We start from the raw sequence: 19,889 nt of genomic DNA, 5'->3' as shown, positions 1-19,889 counted from the left end.
TTCTTCTCTGTAAGATTTACAGAAGCAATCCTTGTGGATGTGGTGTGGAGAACGTGTGCCTAAAACGCAAATAGTCTTTTTCTGCCAAATCTTCGTGATGTATTGTGTTATCGGTGCAGCCATTGCCAATTTGAGTTTGCAACAAGGAGACAAACAATTGTGGATCATTTTAGTGAGCAGTTGCTTCGGTTACCTGCTTCCCAATCCCTCCTTGAAACGGGAACAACGGGAACCTGGTGTCCATTACCAGTGTCAGTCACCACTCCAACAACAACAACAACCCCATTTTGAGTTGAGACACTCCTCTGACTTCCAGTAACCCCTCGGACAACCCAAAAACTCTGGAATTATTATGAGTCACCATAACCAATTTTACTTAACCTTACACAGTGACAATTACACAATTCCATGGAGGTGTTTCAAAATCGTGCCGTTATACGGCCAAATTACCTCAGGTCATCCAATTAGATCACGAAGCCCGTTGGAAAGTGGCTTTGGTATAAATCATTCACCCGACCCAGGTCCTTAATGTTCTTCCCAACCAAAATATTTTTCAGTCGAAGTTCATGCCGAACAATTGCAACAGTACTTGGATACCCATGTAAAATATGATAACAAAATACATAAGTCAGAAACTAAAAAGTCGACCTATCGCTTGATCATTTCCCCAGGCTAATATTTTAGTGGTCAACATTTGGTGAGCACCATTGCCTCCAAGTTTAATGTGTTTCTTAAAGCTTTGGAGAGTGTCAAAAAATGTGTCACCCTGGAGTACCATAAAGCAGCTCGTCGTCTCCTGATGAAATTTCCTGAGGGAAGCAAAATGTTGTCTTTTTTATTTTGTCCTGAATTGTTCGATATGCTGGGTGGAGACATGGAGATGATGATGACCATGATAAAAAAAAAAACGATTTACCAGTTATTTCCGACAATGCTTATTTTGCCAAGTTCATTCGTTCCCCGGTAGAATTGAACCAACGACTGAATTTGATCTTTGTGTACTTCGATGTGGTGGAGTATAACGTGGTGGGACACACCTCCGTACCGTTACTGCGTGTCATTCCTTTCAAAGTGGATTCTGCCACGGTCGCTGACGAGGAAGGTGGAAACACTTACCAATTTCACCGCGAATTTGTACATCCTCACTATTTGCCGTTCAGCAAGTCTTATTTGGACACTGTCAACATTGCTATAAAAGGGAATCTGGGACAAAATATTCCATTCACCAAAGGGAAAGTCACGGTGAAATTCCATTTTCAAAAACGGTTCTCTAACGACTCGTAAGTCATGTATCCAGTGTACCGAGGCGTTGCTCGACAGCGAGGACATGGTTTTAGGAGATATGTTGAAATCAGTCTTTCGTTCGGTGGCTCCCGTGTTGAAACTGATGGTGACACGCGGATTGCACGCCTTGAAAGATGCGGCATTGACACACGGTAAGAATTTCTCCAAAATGTCATCATCGACAAACAAAACCCTAAAGAAGCCTTCTTGAGACCAGGCAAAAATATCTTGCTGCAAACGGGTAAAGACATTTAGGGCCGACGAGAAACACCTATAAGTGCCAGGCATTCCTACTTCCCTGACGCCACAGCAAGGACAAGGTAGAAAGAGACAACGAAGAAAACACCCTTTCACCAGACTTCACACTTCTAAAGCTAGAAAGACAAAGAAAAGAAGAACTGCTCGAGACTTAGACGTTTTTGATTATTAAATTATTGGGAAACAGAAAAATGATGCACCGAGAGTTTTGTGCCTGTTCCAAGTCGGAACTGGATCTGTTTGCCATGCCACCCACTATGATGACGATGCAGGAATCCCTATTACTGGAATTTCATCCCATCTCCTCTTTGACATCCTCAGCTCCCATTGAGTTTGAAATCAAAGGACAGCCCGAAGATTACATCGATCTGAACAGTAGTTACTTGTACTTGAAAGTGAAAGTTGTAGACCAGGACAATTCGGACCTAGATGGCGATGAGATAATAGCTCCCGTCAACAATCCCATGCATTCCTTGTTCAGTGGAGTGGACGTGTACTTGAATAACAAACTAGTCAGTAGCAGCATGGATACTTATCCTTATCGGGCCGACCTGGAAAATCTATTGACGTACGGAAAAAAAACGAAGAACACCCATCTGGATGCTTGTGTGATATGGAAACCTGAAACACCAAACAAGTTTAAGATCTGAGATGAAAACAATGTGGGGTTTAAAGAGCTTAAAGAGAAACTTACTGGAAGCCGAAGTGTAGAACTGATGGATCTCTTGCATTTGGGCATGTGGTTGCAAGAGAAGTATTTGCTGAACGGTGTGGATGTCCGCCTGAGACTGAATCGCAGCAGTACCGCTTTCCCTCTGATGGCTAATGCTTCTGCTGCCAATTGCAAAACCGGCATCGAGGAAGCCAGACTCTATGTACGACGCATGGAAGTGTTACATAAAGTGGGAAACGACATCAGTCACACGTTGAGCAGAACGACTGCCAAGTATCCGATACGACGCGTGGAAGAGAAAACCTTCACCGTTCCCTGGGGACAGTGATCCATGATCGAAGATCAACTGTTCCACGGACAGTTACCCAAACGTTTAATCCTTGGTATCGTCGAGAATACAGCCTTCAATGGAGTCTCCGATGAAAACCCTTTTGAGTTTCAATACTCTGGCGTGTCTTAGATCGAAGTAAGTCGCGATGGCAAGACCTTGTGTACCCGACCTTTCGAATCTGACTGTAGTGTCTCGAAGATGAATGACTTGAGATTGTACTTGTCCCTGTACGAAGCTACGGACAGCTAGAAACCCACACCAGTCACGGCATTACGTACGAAGATTATGGAGGCTATGTTTTGCGGGCTTTTGCTTTCACTCCAGACCAAGTCAGCGACGAGGGACATTTCCACCCTATAAAATCGGGCCAGATTCGTGTGGAAATTCAGTTTGCAAACGCACTTCCAGACCAGACGCTAAACGTCATCCTGTATGCCAAATTCGATAATACGATAGAAATCAACAGTTTGAGAGAAGTCATTATAGATTATTAGAAGCCATGGAAGACTGTTATCCCTTTTTACCTAGTGGAGAAACGTTGGACATGGAATATGAGAAGTCTGTGGAAGGAGACGAAAAAGACGAAGACAAAGACGAAGAAGTCATGACGAGGTCGAGATGGCCAGAACAAGAAGCCCATTTAGTCTCCTGTTTTGCTACAGTCCAGGGAGATAAAATTAAGGAATTGATCAAGAAAGATTGTTATAGATGTCAAAACGATCATCCCAGTCAAATTCAACACGATAAATGTCTGATGCTGAGTCAAGAAGAAAAATTGGACGAGTATCAGGAAAAAGCTTGGAGTCTCATCGAGATAGAATTTCTGATTGTTCAGTGGCATAAAGGCTTGCGTAAATATTCTTCTCCTTCATTAACGTCTCTGGAGATCCGTCACATCGAAATACTCGTGAACCAGGGTATGAAGTCGGAGCTCGTACCCCTTTACTTGACAGAAATTTTCCAGAGAAAATCAGGATCGAATTGATCACTTAGTATCACCTTTGAAGAAAAAACATCACAAAATATGGATTCCTGGGAACTTTATTATCTTTTGAACCACAGTTCGTACACTGCTTCTTGGAATCCTGTCATTTGTAAGATCATGGAAACCATAGTCACCAAGCGACTCAAACACCACCTAGGGAGCGATAATTTAATCTCCGATAATCAACGCGGATTTAGAAACAAAATGTCCACCACGGATCAACTAATACGATTGGAAACCGCTATCAAATTAGCGTTCAACTCCAAACGCAAAGCGATAGGAATATAATTGCAGTATTTATTGACCTCGAAAAGGCATTCGACCTTGTATGGACCAAAGGCTTATTAGCCAAACTCAACCACTACGCCATCACAGGTCGAATGTTTAAATTCATTGAAAACTTCCTAGTTTACCGTAAAATATCAACCAGAGTCGGCGACACCTACTCTGAACCACACACACTTGAAAACGGTACACCACAAGGCAGCGTAATCAGGCCAACCCCTTTGAACATCATGATTAATGACTTGGACACCATCTTAACATCAAAACTAATTGAACTTTCACAATTTGGTGATGATAGTGGATTATGGAGAGCAGGGACCCCTCCAACCACAAAGTAATCAGCGATATTCAAACAAGTTTAAACAAAATAGGGAAATGGGCTGATAAATGGGGTTTCAAATTATCCCATTAAAAAAAATAGCAATATTATTTACCACGAAACGTAAATTACAAAATCAGTTTCCAAAACTCACCATCCAAAACCAAGAAATTAAATTCGTAAAAGTAGCACGATTTTTAGGAATTCATTATGACTCCAAGCTAAACTGGAGACACCACATAAACGAACTAGTCAAAAGTGCAATAAAGACCTTAACCTCCTTACAAACCTTAAAGGAACCACCTGGGGATCCAATCAAGAAACCTTACTAGCATTATATAAATCGTTTATTAGATATAAACTAGAAAACGGATGCCAAATTTACAACTCGGCACCCCAAAATAACCTCAAGATACTAGATAGCATACAAAGAAAGGCCCTAATTATTTGCACTGGAGCACTACCATCCACATCACTAGTGGAGCTTAGATCTTAACTGGAGAACTGACGCTCCACCTTAGAAGACAAGAACACACCCTCAGATATGCAGCCAGGCTAAAAACACACCCCGACACACACCCGGCTAGATATAAATGAATGCAACATACCTTTTAGAACTAGATTAACACAAAACATACCAGCAGGGAAATTAGTCCATCAATTAGTTGAACAACTTCCTATAGACAACCTCCAAGCAGAAAGTGCAAATCACTATGACAAAGAACCATGGATAAATGTCAACCCCACAGTTAACACCCTCATTACGAAATATGGCAATATAAACGAACAGGAACTCAAACTAAACACAATTTGTACAGAAGAAATCAACTCAAAATATTGCAACTACATTAAGATTTACACTGATGGATCCAAAATAACAGAACCACCCAGAACAGCAGCAGCTTATGTAATATCCGAACTTAACATTAAAGTAGGACGAAGATTACCTAATCTCTGCTCCATATACACAGCTGAATTCTGGGCCATACTTGAAGCACTCAACTGGATCAAAGACAACAAAATACTCCAAGCGGTAATAATAAATGACTTGCTAAGCTTCATAAACTCAATACTTAATAACAACACCAAATAAAGAGAAAACTATCTTAGGCAAACCAATTTATTGTTAAAAATACTGAACAATAATAACTTACAAGTAGAATTTATGTGGATACCATCCCATATTAACATACCAGATAACGATATGGCAGATATAACAGCTAAACAAAAACAAAACGAAACCACTCACATCAACCTAGATTATAGCATATGCGAACTCAATAGTATGTCTAAAACCCTTATTGACAATAAATGGCAGGAATTATGGAACACAAGCATTCAAGGCAGGAAACTAAAAACCATCATTAAAGATGTCTGTAGAAACAGAAAACCACCCAAAACAAAAGGCAATGAACAAAAATTCATAAATAGAATACTCACGGGTAAAACCAAGCTGGCTAACAGCTTTGGACAGTACATAGGACCACAACCACATAACCCTAACTGCTACCACTGCAGGGTCCCAGAAGACCTAGAGCATATTTTTAACAACTGCCACACACTTGAAAAGAAAGGGCTAAGTTTAAAGAGCATAATATTGGATCCCCTGCAACATACCCAGAATTCTTGATGAATAGAAACCCCAATATTAATCTAACATTCGAAAATATCATAACTTTAATACACGAATCCAATCTAATCAAAAAAATCTAAGAAAGCAAAAATATTACAGTCAAAAATATTACAAATCACTGTTTGGGAATTATGACGGCCTGCTAGGTCTCGTGGGTTCACAGACTGACACAGCCGTTCATAGCCCGAATAATAAAAACCAATTAAGGCCACAAAAAATTAAAATAGGAAAATAGGAATTAATTAAAACAGGACTACATAATAACATACAAACAACCATAAAACAAGTTTTCACTCCAAACCAATAAGATAAGGAATCAAAATAAATAAGAAATTCAAGACGAAAAAAGAAATGTTTATAAAATAATAATTATTTTTTATTTTTAACTATACTGATTTCCTGATCTACTCTTAACCATCTCCTTGTCTCTTAAACAACATCTGGCATAAAAATTAATACCTCTACGAATTCATTCACGGAGCGAAAGTAGTCCCATTTACCACGTGACTCCGTTATTGCGACTTAACAAGAGAACAAACTACAACAGTATACCTCTCACACAACTGCAACAAAGAAAGGGCCGGGAGTGAGAATAAGATTGTCCATACCAATACGGACCAAGATCCGTTAGTAACTCATCAACAACTGGCTGAAATTTTAAATCAAGCTTCACAAGCTATTTCTACTAACATACTCAGCCAAATCCAGGCAATGTTGGCAGACGACCCCGAAGAATTTTAAACGTCCACGCTGGCAGCGGCCCTGGAAGTATCATCATCCAGTGGCGATGCAGCTGAGGAACCTGCACCACCTGAACAGAGTGGAAAAAAGGAAGGCTCTATCTACCGGAATATGGGACTGGAAAAGGCAATTGATGATATAAAAAAGCGGGCCACTTCGTCAGTGCAATCCAATACATTAATTGGCGCTCTCTAGGTACACAGAAACCACGACCGGCACAATGGCATTATGGAGTCAGAATTTTGAGCCAATTCTATTATGAAGCTTGCTCAGAGTTCTCCTTGCGCCAGCTGATCGGGGCGGCTAAATACATTGCTAAACTTCATGGTCATGCCTTTCCTGGGGAAACTAACGAAGAAAGCAAAACAGTCCAGCTATGCAGGGAAGCAGAGGGCAGACGGAGAACGTTTGCCTAAAAACAAAAAGCCCTTCTTAGGGCTGCTAAAATTGCCTGTAAATATCTAATAGGGATCCATTTTGGCTTGGCATCCCTCCTAGATCAACTAATCTTACATCTGAATTGATCTGTTTTGGTACCGCCGTTTAAATTCTCACACTTACTCTTTTACCATGCGTTACTCAACTGCTATAAGTCGTTTAGACTTGACCAATTGGTTTTTAATTTCAATAAGTATTTACACTATGTACACTAAATTCAAACTTGTTCGGAAAATTTTTTCAAAATTTATAACTCTTATGATTTGATTAATTGCAGAGGTGGCTAACACATTATTGGTATATTTTGTCCTTTATTAAAATGGACATGATTTGGAATAAGTACGGGCTGGCGTTTTGGGGAGTACATGATATCAATGGCTGGCTTTCCGAGTACCTTTCCTCCTTTACCACGCTCGGACAACGTACACGTGGCAGTATGTGGAACGATGTCCACCTGCCACTAGACCAGGTGTCATAATGTGACGTCATCGCAGCCGACCAATCGTAGCGGGCGTCACATACTGCTTGGGTTGACACCTGGGGCATTTCAATCTAAGAAACATGAGTGTGTGGTGTGACTATTCCCACTCATGTGTATTACCCTTTCAGTCAGGTTGTCAAGGACTAGTTAGTCCTACACCTGAGTGGCTAAATTGAAAAGTACTCTGTGAGTACATAAAAGCCTGGGGGATGAGGCTTTTTTTCTTCCCCCAGGAGTAATTTAAAAATCACGCAGTGCGTGAATAAACAAGTGATACATGTTCAAAAGAACGAAAACCACAATAATCCAACTAACCAACCAGTCTGACCATCCGTTGTAGACTCATCCTCCTACGAAGATGTGCTCAAGACTAGCTAAGCTAAACGAAGCCTACGTGAATTTGCATCGTGTAAGACAAAGTCTGATACCGAAGCCTGAAGAGATAGAGAATGTTAGAATGTTAAAGGTCATTGAAGACCTGATAGAAGAGCTCTTCAGAGAAGAAATTAACAGGGAGAAAGAAGAATGGACAGAGAAGTACAGACTTCAGAAACAGCAGAGAGAACAGAGAGAGCAGCAACAGCAACAGCAGCAGCAGCAACCTGAACCTGACAGAGGCTTTATCAGCTGTCGTGTCGATACCAAACAGTTCTTCTTCTCTTTCCGAAGAAGCAGCCCTTATCCTGGGAGACAGCCTATCGTCAGAGGAGGCCGCATTCTTAGAACCTAAAAGATTGCCATAGCTTCAAGTTCACACACAAACAAAAACAGCCCTTTTCAGGGCTACCCCATACTCTAGAAAAGAAATAACAATCCATTGCCTATAATAAGTTAAAAAATAGAAGTGCGTGTATAAGCACATGAATTGTTTATCTTGCTTAGAAAGTGTGTATGTGTGCGTGTGTGTTTGGGTGTATAAGCATTTTGTTAAGTGGCTTGTCAATTTTTTTTAGAATAGTGATGGGTAGTATAAAAAAGTGATGTGAGTGTTTCTTTTAGGTCTGCGCGTTTTTTTGGTCGTGATCTACGTAATATAATTTTGGGTCTTAGGGGATGTTTTCCTTCACGTCCGCGCTTTTCGTATAAATTGAAAAAACACTCGGCAGCCTGGTTACCTTTGTTGATTCATCAACACTACAGAATGAACACCAGACTTCAAAACGTAATGGAACTCCAGATGCATCTGGAATATGCCAGGCGCATCCTGGACGAATTGGCCGTGAAGGCCATTGCAGAACAAGCTAAGATAGAGGAAGAGGATGAAAAGAAGAAGAAGGAAGAAGAAGAGGAAAAGAAAAGAGAGATCAAGCCCCACCCAATGATGAGACCTAAGTATGAGGTCAAACCCATGGTGAGGACACCTCCCCAACCAGTAACTGCACCACAGCCACTACCAGCACTGCAGCCTCAGCCAGCACCACAACCAATACCAGTAAGGATGCTACAACCAATAGTGGCACCGCAAATTCATCATCCAAGAGTGCAAAACAGAAGAAGAGAGAGAAAGATCAACACTAATCCAGAGACAGAGGATTGAGGTGCTGAAGCAAATCATCCTCCCTCTGCGCTCCCAGCCACAAGAGTAAACTGGGAAGGTGACTGGAGTAAGAGATGCGTGTGCGGTGCCAGGCCGGGAAGGTGTAAATACCTCTGAAGTTCCATAAAAACAGACCTTTTCAGGGCTAACCAATACTAAAGAAAAGAAAAAGTAATCAGTTTGCCAATGTGTGAATGAGGAGTAGTGTGAATTTAAATACTCACTCCTTTCCTGGTGTGATTGTATGTGTTTATATGTGTGTGTAATTGTAAGCGCTAAAGTAAATATGTGGGGATAGTAAGTTATGGTTATGTTTTTGCCAATCGGCGTGTGTGGATAGTAGATTTGAGTTTGATTTTGCTGCTTGGCGTGTGTGGATAGTATATGTGGGTTATGTTTTTTGCTGCTTGGCGTGTGTGGATAGTATATAATATGAGATGACAAAAGAAAGGGATGTTTTCCTTCACGTCCGCGCATTTTATATAGGAACCCACAACGTTCGTCGTTCGAACCATTCCACGGAATAACGAGAAAGATGGTGGTTGTAACAGAGTTATTCAACAACTTGAGACACAGTTATTTTTGGATAGTAGATGGAGTATATGTGGTTGAAAGACTAGAGAAGGAATGGAAATATCCAGTTACAAGGGATTTTGTGACCAGACAAGTGACGAGTGTGAAAATAGCTATGGATCTCCTTGACGGTATGTTAGAAGAAGTGAAAAAAATAAGAGGATTCATTGACCCTCCCTATGTGAGAGTAGGTAGCTTGAAGGAAGCTCCGGATAATGTAACAATAGTGAGATGCTTCCTACAAGATATCTTGGTATGGAGTGAGTGGTCCTACTTCACTATTTTCCTATTAACTAATTCAGTTGTGCATTTTTTTAATTAATTAAACAGATTCTTGTAAAACTCAGTTTGGCTCACATTGTATTTATTGATCACTCATTATAAAAATCACCCACACTTTTTCACTGAAACATTTTTATTGACATGTATTCTGCTTTCCACTTTCTGATTTGTAAACAGTGCATCTTTCCTTGTGATAACCTGTCCTGCAAACAATCCACTGGTTTTTGTCGGTATCAGGGCCATCTCTTACATGCATTACAAGCTGCAATTGTTTGATCTTTGTTGTCATCGTGCCACAGAAATTAATGCAGCCAAGAATCTTTGAAGTTCCATTTCTTTATTTATCATATTCCATGTTAAAGTCAGGTTTAGTTTTAAGCCCCTTTTTTAATATAACATTTTATTCAACTTTTCTTCATCTTGCACAGGCTTTATAAGAAAACAATCCATCCAGATGCATTCTGTGGAAAAGCCATCATAGTCGCACATAAAATGGTTTCAAGGAATCAGTTGACTGGTTCAAAACAGCAGATTCCTTGGGGGAAACCGTATCCTCCAGTCAGTGAAATTTGTTCTTGTGTAAAACAGCACTGTCTACTTCTATTGTTTGTATCTACAAAACCTGTGGCTGCTTTCAGCCCTAATCAATACATTTCAGTAAATAGACAATGCACTGGTATTGTACATGCTGGTAAGAATGAATGACACTTAACCAAGTCATATCAGAGACTTATAAAAATGGTACTAGCAGCTGCCTCGCTTGGCACTTAGTATTAAGAGGTTAGTGTTAGGACTGATCGGCCTGGTGACAGGATAATGTGACTGGGTGGGGCATGATGCTACATATCTGCGGCATCATGCCCCAGTGCTTGATATCACTACAAAAGGTCACACTGCAGATATTATAGCGATATGACTGAAAAATTGTTAATGATGCGCTAAAAATCTAAAACACTTACACTCAATGTCTTTTCTTCATTTATTTTCATGACTGTTAACTGACACAACAGTTGTGGTATTAATCAACAAAAAAACTTATTAGAGAGTCGGAAATATTTTCATTTCTTTAATGTAATAGATTTGATAGCTCTTCCAGTTTAGAATATTTCCGTATATTGGACAGTTTGTTTTCTTTTTGTTTATTATTGTCTTCCAGTACTAATTCTAGAATGACTGCATGTCAGTTCCTACTGGACATGATGACATAGTTAATGGGTCTCACTGCTCGGCTCCTTAAACTGCAGGTAGTGTACACAGTATTAGGTTTTTATCCCCTCCTTTCATGATGGTATATAGTAATTCTTTTGTTAACCCCAAACTTGTATATACATTTCAATCACATCAATAAATGGGTCTTGATTTTGCTATGTTATATGATGTCCACGTGAAATTGACCAGAGCTATTTGTCCTTCAAATATTGACCCACTGTTTCTTTTTCATGCTATCAGCTGTCATCTATTGTATCGGTTTTTAGTGACACTCATCAAATGTCTTCCTGAAGTGAACATTTGTAAAACTTTATTTTCAATATTTGTATTTGAACCGCTCTATTGTTGTTACCATTGTTGAAAATTATTAATGTTTTATAAAAAATTTTATGTTGTTCTTGTGGTTGGAAATACATAATAAAACTTTCAAACGGCTATTATATCTTTTTCTCACCCATGCAACAGAAAAATATAGCTGTTTTGCTAACCTTACTGTTCTTATCTCAGACCAGTCGTCTCAGTCCAGGTGTCCACGCGCTCAAAACTACTTTTAAAAAAAGAAACCCTTGTTGTCTTCTGCAGTGCCTGGCGTAGTTCTTTTAAAATCAAACAACAACAAATATATAACAAAAAACATGGTAACTTATGTCAATCCATCTTTGAGAACACACCATACAAAACCATTTTGAGAGAGACAGAGATACATATGCATATGATGTCGAGCTTTTTGATATTATGCTAGTTTGTTCCACGCATTGCTGGGTACATTTTCAGATCAGCGTCATTAAATGTAGCTAAAGCTATCTAACTAATTTTAGATACTTCGTGTGAAAAGTATACTGTTTGCAACAATTATGACGCTGACCTGAAAATTGTCTGTGCTACAGATAGGACAAAAATCTCAATGCTGTGTGAAATGAACTATGAAAGAAAACATTGATTTATGCACACAGACTATAGACCTATTCACTTAATAGCCTCCCAACTCTATTAACAACTACGGAAAACTTAGTAACAGACAGAAATGTGTTGTCAAACATGCTTTATTCTAATTTTGTTAAGCATATCCGTTGTGCCCCAGTTGAATCAAAAATAAATTTGAATATTTAATGACAAATATTGCACTTACCCATCAGAAGGAATCATTTATCCGTCGACACATCCATAAGCAAATTTCACTATAGCACTTGCTATATTTCCAAGACAGAAAAATAAATTTTCAAAGAATCCGTGAACTTGAAAGTTTAGCAAATGGTTTTCCGCTTGGGTCCGTATTTGAAGGGTGTTTATACACGGGGTTAATGTTACAATCAATATTAAGGACAACACAAGTATCTCACAAACAGTTTCACCACCTCCAAAGAAAAGAAGAGTTATATACCACAGTGACACAGATTACTAATTACCCATCAATAACCCAAGCATGAAAACATGCTACATGTTACTTTTCGTTATAATAATAGCCTCTACTGCTATAACAGAGGTGTGGGGCCAGTACCGTTCCATTATTTACAACGAAATTTTCTAAATCGGACCTGATGAAAATGAAACATTCTCTAATAATAAATATTAGCTATTTCTTGTTAATTTCATATAACATCCATATGTTAAATGTAATAATACCTCAGTACTATGCAATATTTTATGTTGTTATTAATTTTGGGAGGCTCACGCATAACTACTGTGTACTTCGGATGACACGGTCACGCCACAGTCCTCATAAACATGTTTGTTCTAATGGACCGTATGTAAATATTTGAGCGTAAACTATATTGCAAAAGTGAGAAGTTCTTTTTTACTTTAAAGGAAATTATTGGGTGAGAAAAAGAATCTACGTTGGGTTATGGACTGAGACAAGGACATCCCAATCAAGGGGTTACATTATATTGTCTCCCCCTCGGCAAGCCTCGTGGAGAGACAAATAATATAACCCCTTGACTTGGATTTCCTTGTCTCGGTCCAAACCCCAACATAGATTCTATATGTCTTTTTCTCACTCTGTCTCCATATGTTTGTCTCGAGCTCTCTCTATATCTGTCTATTTTTTTCTCATTATCTCGTGCTCTGTCTCTCTTGTTCAATCCCTCTCTCCCTCTTGCTCTGTCCCACTTGTTCTTTCTGTCCATCTTCTCCCTGTGTCACTTTGTCTCACGCTTTCTCTGCCTTTCTCTCGTTCTGTCTCGCTCGCTCTAACGCTCTCGCTTTCTATCTCTCGTGCTCTCTCTGATCTTCTGTTATCTGCATTTTGAGCGTCTATGTTCTGTATGCTGTGTCCTGTTAGTTCTAGTGTATGTGCACATTGGTTTTGGTTGTCCGTATGACCCAGAAAAACATAATTGACACCAATTCTTCACTAATTGCGTTGTACCTAGGTAAATTCCAGTTGACGCCTTCCAAGTGATAAGGTGCGTAGACAAACTCTGCAAGTACGTACGTTCAGAAAATGACCATCATACAACCTGTATTCGTACCCTTCATTGGCGAATGCGCCCCCCGCCCCTCCCGGTCATATCAATCCGGTCACTTTTCTAGCCGCATGGTAAAAAAAAATCAGTTTTTAATTGAACAGACGGGTAATCTCGAGGTCTAAGCTCCTGTACACTAATCATTTACAAATTCTCAATAAGTAATTATTTGCATTTATTCAATAAAATAATTATATTTGTTCATAACTAATATCAATGCAGCAAACATCCGATCAATAATGTATTTTAAAATTTAATTTCCTTACAAACCCGCATATATATATGAAAGTAACTGATACAATAATTTTCCTGACATCAACGTATTCCTCAGTCCTGGGAGTGTTGAAGATGTTAGCAGAAGACAACATTTAATGGACATGAAGTGTTATGTTACATATTTTTCAATAGGAAATATCAACTGCAGATTAAATGAAATTTTATAAAACAAAAACATTGCATACGTGTAACTGGTGTGAACTAGTACTTGACATGTCATCGATACCAGGGATAAAACTTAGTTCCATATGATTAACTATGATTACAGATTTACCTTTATCCAGCATAGGAAACCTTTTAGGACAAAAGGGGCATATGCATCGTAGAACTCCGATGATCCGTCTGCCCGATACAGCACCAAACACTCATTTCACATTATAGGGGGCGCTGTACAGACATACAGACGAACCATTTTTAATTAGGCCTCGTCAAGGCTGATCTAGCAAAGCAAACCACATAACAAAATCCCAAGAGTTACCGAAATATTGATGTTACTTCACATATAACCCTAACTCTAAACGACAAAATCCATTTTCCTATCTAACCTCAGTACTGATTTTTATGAAGTAACTATCTTTCCATCAGGTTCAATGAGACATGTATGGTAGTGAAAACTGCATCCAAATAGCCCCATCCGTTCGTAGGCTATTAACTGAAAACTGTAACCCTAACCCTAACCTATGATACATTATGGGAAATCACAAGAAACTGATTTTCTCCCAAACTACTAAAAACAATTTTCATGAACCAAGTACTGATCTTTCGGGCTCCATGAGACACATATTGCTGTAAAAAGCGCATTCAAATCATATCGGGTTTTTTTGCGTTATTACCAGAAGCACATAACCCTAACCCTTAACCCTAACCATAAGTCACAAGAATCCGATTTTCTAACGAATGCATTGATCGGTTCTCACCAACAAGGTATTGTTGGGTTACTCTCATGAAGACGCATCTTTGGACATAAGTATCATAGAATTCCGACGATCCGTCCGCTACCTTAGTACCAAACACTCATTTTTATTATGGGGGCATTGTAGGTCGCAGCCAGGCGGACGAACCATCCTTATGTTTGTCCCACAAAGGCTAATCTAGCAAAGCAAACCGCATCTCAAAATTCCAAGGCTGTATAGAGATAATCAGAAAATAGTGATGTGGCAACTTGGCCAATTTACCTCAAGCAGACTGTCTTACGTTGCTAGTTTGGAAGATGGGCTTTATTCAAATTCATGTCGTACAGGGTATGTTTGTCACTCGAATCCAAGTAACTCCATTAGCCCTCAAGCTACCTTCGTAGGCTAGGTGTCTCAGCATGCGTCTTTACCGGGCTCATTTGGTAGGGCCAATGTCAGCAAGCAATTCAAAGGGGTTACCAAGATATTCACAGAAAAAGACAAAATTCATCTAAAAACGACGCAGTCAACATTTTATTAGAAAAGCTATAACTTAGCACCAAAAAAATCAAGCTCTCTATCTCAACAAAGTGTCAATAGATTTATCTCCTTAAGATCCGTATTTGGATACAGGTATCATAAAGATCTGATGATTCGTCAGCTTACTATAATACCAAACACTCATTTCGCATTATAATGGGTGCTACAGGTCGCAGAAAGCCATACGCACCATCTTTACATAGGTTTACCCAAGGCAGATCAAGCACACCACATGAAAAATTCCCAAGATCTTGAGAAAATAGTTACTTCGTGGTTAACCCTAATTCCTGACACAACATGACAACAAAAAAACATCTCTCGACCGATTTTCATGAACCAAGTACCTATCTATCGGGCTCCATAAGACACGTATTGCAGTGAAAAGACCATAAAAATCGCGGGGTCCATTCTTACGTATTACCATAAAACTGCAACACTAGCCCAAATATATGATAAACATAAGGGAAATCAGAAGAATCCAGTTTTCTCCCAAAGCACTTGACCGATTTTCATGAAAGAAATACCTATCTATTGGGCTCTATGACACACGTACTGCAGCAAAAAGCGCATTAGAATTGTCGGGTCCATTCGTACGTTATACCAGAAAACCGTAACCCTAACAATAACCTATATAAATATATGGAAAATCACAAGAATTCAATTTCTCATAAAATACTCGACCGATATTCATGAACGAAATACATTTCTATCGGACTCCATGCGACAAGTATTTCAGTGAATATGGTATCCAAAATGGCACTATCTGTTCGGAAAACCGTAACACTAACCCTGTCACAAGAACACAATTTTCTCACTATCTATCTATAAATACGTTGACTCAGTCACACTTGACTATTAAGCAACGGGTGGTACGTGGTCAAAGATAAAGTAAAGATGGAAGTGATTGGACAGTCAGAAGAGTAATGATAGGAAACGCAGAAATAAGTAAAAGTGTGTCAGTGTACGTTTTCGTCCCTTCATACTCAGACCAATCCGGCTACCGTAACGGCAATGAGATATGGAACCTCAACCGGCATAGCCTTGAGAATCACTAGGTCGTACTTGTAGCTGACTAGTTCATTAAAATGTAATTTTGGAAAGCTCCTGCTTGTGAGATACTAAGTCAGGAGCTTCTGCAATTATTGATGGTAATTTGTTCCAAGTCCCTATTGTACATGGGAAGAAGCTGAACTTGAAATAATTTGTCGATGCTGACTTTAATTGGAACTTTTTCCTGTGGTTTGCCCTAGTTTGGCTACATGCCAGGGTCACGTATTTGTCTGCTGGTATGTCCACTAGGTTGTTCGCAATCTTGTACATCATGGTTAGCTGGGCCTTGGTTAGCCTGGATTCGAGTGATTCCCACTGCAGATGGTTGAGCATTGCACTGACACTGATAGTGTTACGATATTTATTTGTGGTAAACCTAGCCGCTCTCCTCTGAACCATCTCTATCTTATTTGTTAGATCTTTACTATGTGGATTCCACACAGTCGAGCAATACTCAAGACCTGGTCGAACCAGAGTGAAATATGCCGCACATTTTACTTCTTCATTGTTGAATTGGAGGTTGAGGCGCAGGAAACCAAGGTTACTGTTCCCTTTTTTCACTATCTTGTCTATGTGCCTTTTACAAGAGAGGTCTCTAGACAATTCCACCCCGAGATATTTTGTTGCCTGCTCATTAGCTAACTTGTGCCCCTTACGAGTATATTCGGACAAGATTGGTGATTTGTTCCTGTAAACTCTTAGGATGCTGCATTTTTATGGATGGAACGACATACCTCAAGTTCTTTCCCAGAGGGCCAGTTGATTCAGGTCTTCTTGAAGGATCTCACAGTCCTTGGAGACATTTCTTTCTCGGTAGACTATACAGCCATCTGCAAAAAGTCTTGTGTTGGATTTGATGCTTGCATGTAGATCATTGATGAACACCAGGAAGAGTATGGGACCCATAACACTCCCCTGAGGTACCCCACTAACAACTGGTGCTGGGTCTGATGTTGCTCCATCTACTATAACTCTCTACGATCTGTCTGATAGGAAATCTCTTATCCATTTCTGTGTGTTACCCCTGATGCCATAGTGGTCCAGCTTACTGAGGAGTCTTTCATGGGGGACACGATCGAAAGCCTTACTGAAGTCAAGGATAGCAAGGTCATACTTCTTCCCTCTGTCTAAGGATTTGGCGAGCTCATCCACTAGGGTTATGAGCTGTGTTTCACAGCATGGTGCTGGCAGTCTGTTAGAATGTTGTAGCGATCTAGATGTTGCATCATGTTGCTGACTATGATGTGTTCAAGCATTTTTCAGCAGATACATGTAAGGGAGACCGGTGTATAATTGCTGGCCTTGAATCTTTCTCCAATTCTGAAGATAGCTGTAACGTTTGCTGTTTTCCAGACATCAGGGACATGACCTGTTGAGCGACACTTCTGGTAAATATAACTCATGTATGGTGCACACTCTTCTGCTAGATCTTTCAGGATCCTTCCTGGAATCATGTCTGGTCCTGTAGCTTTCTGTAGGTTAATGTTCCGCAACAAGCTGTACACACCTTCTACAGTAACTTGGATGTCAGGCATTGGTGGGTAACGATCTCCATGTAGGCTTGGTAGATCACTCTTATCCTCTTGTGTGAAGACTGACAGGTATTGACAATTCAGTATGTTAGCCTTGTCGGAAGCCTCTGAATGAACTTTCCCGTGTTCCTTGAGTGGTGCCACACCATAGCTGTCTCTACATAAGGACTTAATGTAGTTCCAAAATATCTTCTGCTTGTTTGGTTGTTGTTCTTGATGTGGGTTAACGACTTCTATCAAGTTTTCAATATATCTCCAGTAAGCCTGCCGTTTTAAGCGTTGTGATCTTGCTTTTGCTTCTTTGGATAGTTTCCGATCTCTTGTTTTTCCTGTTGTTTTTTGTCTTGCAAACAATTTGTTCCGTCTTCTGTGTTGGGCTCTAATAGATTTGTCTCTCAAGGTTTGTTTGTTTTGTTTCCAGATAAGGTCTTAGATGGTATAAATTTATCCATTAAACGTTTTGATGTTCTCCTCAAACATTTTCCATGTGTCATTTGCAGAAAGGTTATCTGTTTCACGTATGAATGATTCTTTTAATGACTTAAATTCTTCACGTAACTGGCCATAGTCTGCATTCCTGTATTGGAAGACTTTACGAGCTGCTTTCTTCACTTTCATTTGTCGTAGGCTGGACTCTATGTAAACTGCTTCATGGTCAGCAATTCCTGGTATGACATCACACTTATTGATTAGTGTTTTGTTGTTTGTGAAGAACAGGTCAAGCAGATTTGAAGTAAATTCAGTTACACGTGTTGCTGCATCTACAACCTGTTCCAGGAATGAGTCCTTTATGATATTTAGAAGATGTTGGCATTGGGCATTGTTTGTGGCTTGTGGTAGTGGACACTCATTCTCCCAGTCAATATCTGCCAGGTTGAAGTCTCCTCCTAGCCATACTTGCGCACCTCGTGGGATTGTCGTAAGACATGAGTGAAGCTGATCTAAATAGTTTGGTTCGGTTAAGGATGCAGGTTTGTAGAAGGCACCAACGTATAGGTCTGATGCCCCTTTAACCTTGATTTTGGCCCAAACTAACTCAAAGTTATTATCTGCCTTAAGTTCTTCTGGCTCGCAGCTGGAATACTGGTCTGATACTAGGACAAATACACCCCCTCCCCCATGGGATCCCTCTGGACGATCTTTACGATATTACCTGACATTTGCTGGGAATACTTCAGATGAATTTATGCTGCTGTCTAGCCACGATTCCGTACCAATAACAATGGTGGCTTTTGTAGAGGAGATCATATTGCTTAGTAGTCCCTTCTTTGCAGGCACATTTATAGATTGACAATTAATTACTAGGATTTTCATGGGTAAGTCAGTTCTAATTCCAGTGAGACCATGTGTTGTAGAGGTGCTTCTCTTCTTGAGTGGAGATGACGTAGCAGTTGGGTTGTTAAAACTTATCTCAACTGTCTGCTTGGGTACTGTCACTAAGGCATTGGTAACTATTACTGGTATCGAAGATAAAAGTGTCAAATAAAAATTGTGGAGGGTTTTGAAAGCGGCATCTGGCATACCCATACACTCTTGATGATACCATACTTCGCACGAGTCACAGCACACAGAAGGTGTCGTCCATTTACAGGTTTTGTTGCAGACCCCGCAAGGAAACTTGATGGTTCTTGGACCCGGGTTTGGTTCTGGTTCATGTGATTCAGCTAACAAAAGGCTACATAGATAGAGGAGAACGCGTTTGTTCCTACATACTGGTCCTTTTGCCTTTGACATTGTTATTTTTAGAGTGGTAATGAGGTGGGTGAAGCACGATAATTTCTGACGATCCCGAATCAGTGCTGGTTGCGTATTATTATTGTCCTCTGCCTGAAACGTCAGGGTTAATATTTTGTGCATGATGAGGGTAAGGGTGATGAAAGATAAGCTAATGGGGTGTAACATGCTTTAACTTATATCTATCAAGTCCACACACAAAAAAGAAAAGAAAACGGATGTTTACATTTAGGGTTGCATTGTGGGATTTGCTGGTAACTGACCAGGTAGATTAAAAGGGAATACCTTAAATTTTAAATATAAAAAGTATGAGCGAGGATACTATCAAATTGATTAAGGATATGTTCCCAAACATCAGAGAAATGATGTT

The 19,889-nt window shown here is 39.8% G+C and overlaps 1 protein-coding gene and 1 pseudogene across 1 annotated transcript; both read right to left on the bottom strand.

Moving 5' to 3' along the window:
* Positions 1-16,283: 16,283 nt before the first annotated feature.
* LOC149774865 (uncharacterized) lies at positions 16,284-16,985 on the bottom strand (annotated as a pseudogene).
* Positions 16,986-17,512: 527 nt separating this feature from the next.
* On the bottom strand, positions 17,513-19,331 carry LOC149774864 (uncharacterized). Its single transcript, XM_089944670.1, has 3 exons — positions 19,244-19,331; positions 18,382-18,924; positions 17,513-18,213 (listed from the first exon to the last, which is right to left on the bottom strand). The coding sequence occupies exons 1-3, from the start codon at positions 19,329-19,331 to the stop codon at positions 17,513-17,515; spliced, it is 1,332 nt and encodes a 443-aa protein (XP_089800796.1).
* Positions 19,332-19,889: the final 558 nt, after the last annotated feature.

Source organism: Sinohyriopsis cumingii, unplaced genomic scaffold (genome assembly GCF_028554795.1).
Source record: "Sinohyriopsis cumingii isolate HCF-2022 unplaced genomic scaffold, ASM2855479v2 utg000127l, whole genome shotgun sequence".
NCBI lineage: Eukaryota > Metazoa > Mollusca > Bivalvia > Unionida > Unionidae > Sinohyriopsis > Sinohyriopsis cumingii.
Note: the sequence above shows the minus strand (reverse complement) of the source record. Positions and strands in the feature narration are given on the sequence as shown.

Bases quoted from the DNA above. Each gene is read 5' to 3' on its own strand.
- LOC149774864 (XM_089944670.1), bottom strand. From the start codon at position 19,331: ATGGTATCATCAAGAGTGTATGGGTATGCCAGATGCCGCTTTCAAAAC. The intron at 18,925-19,243 runs GTAATAGTTACC...AATATCGTAAAG, and splicing joins CACTTTTATCTTCGATACCA to ATCGTCCAGAGGGATCCCAT. The intron at 18,214-18,381 runs GTAAAGTCTTCC...ATACCATCTAAG, and splicing joins GAAAGTGAAGAAAGCAGCTC to ACCTTATCTGGAAACAAAAC.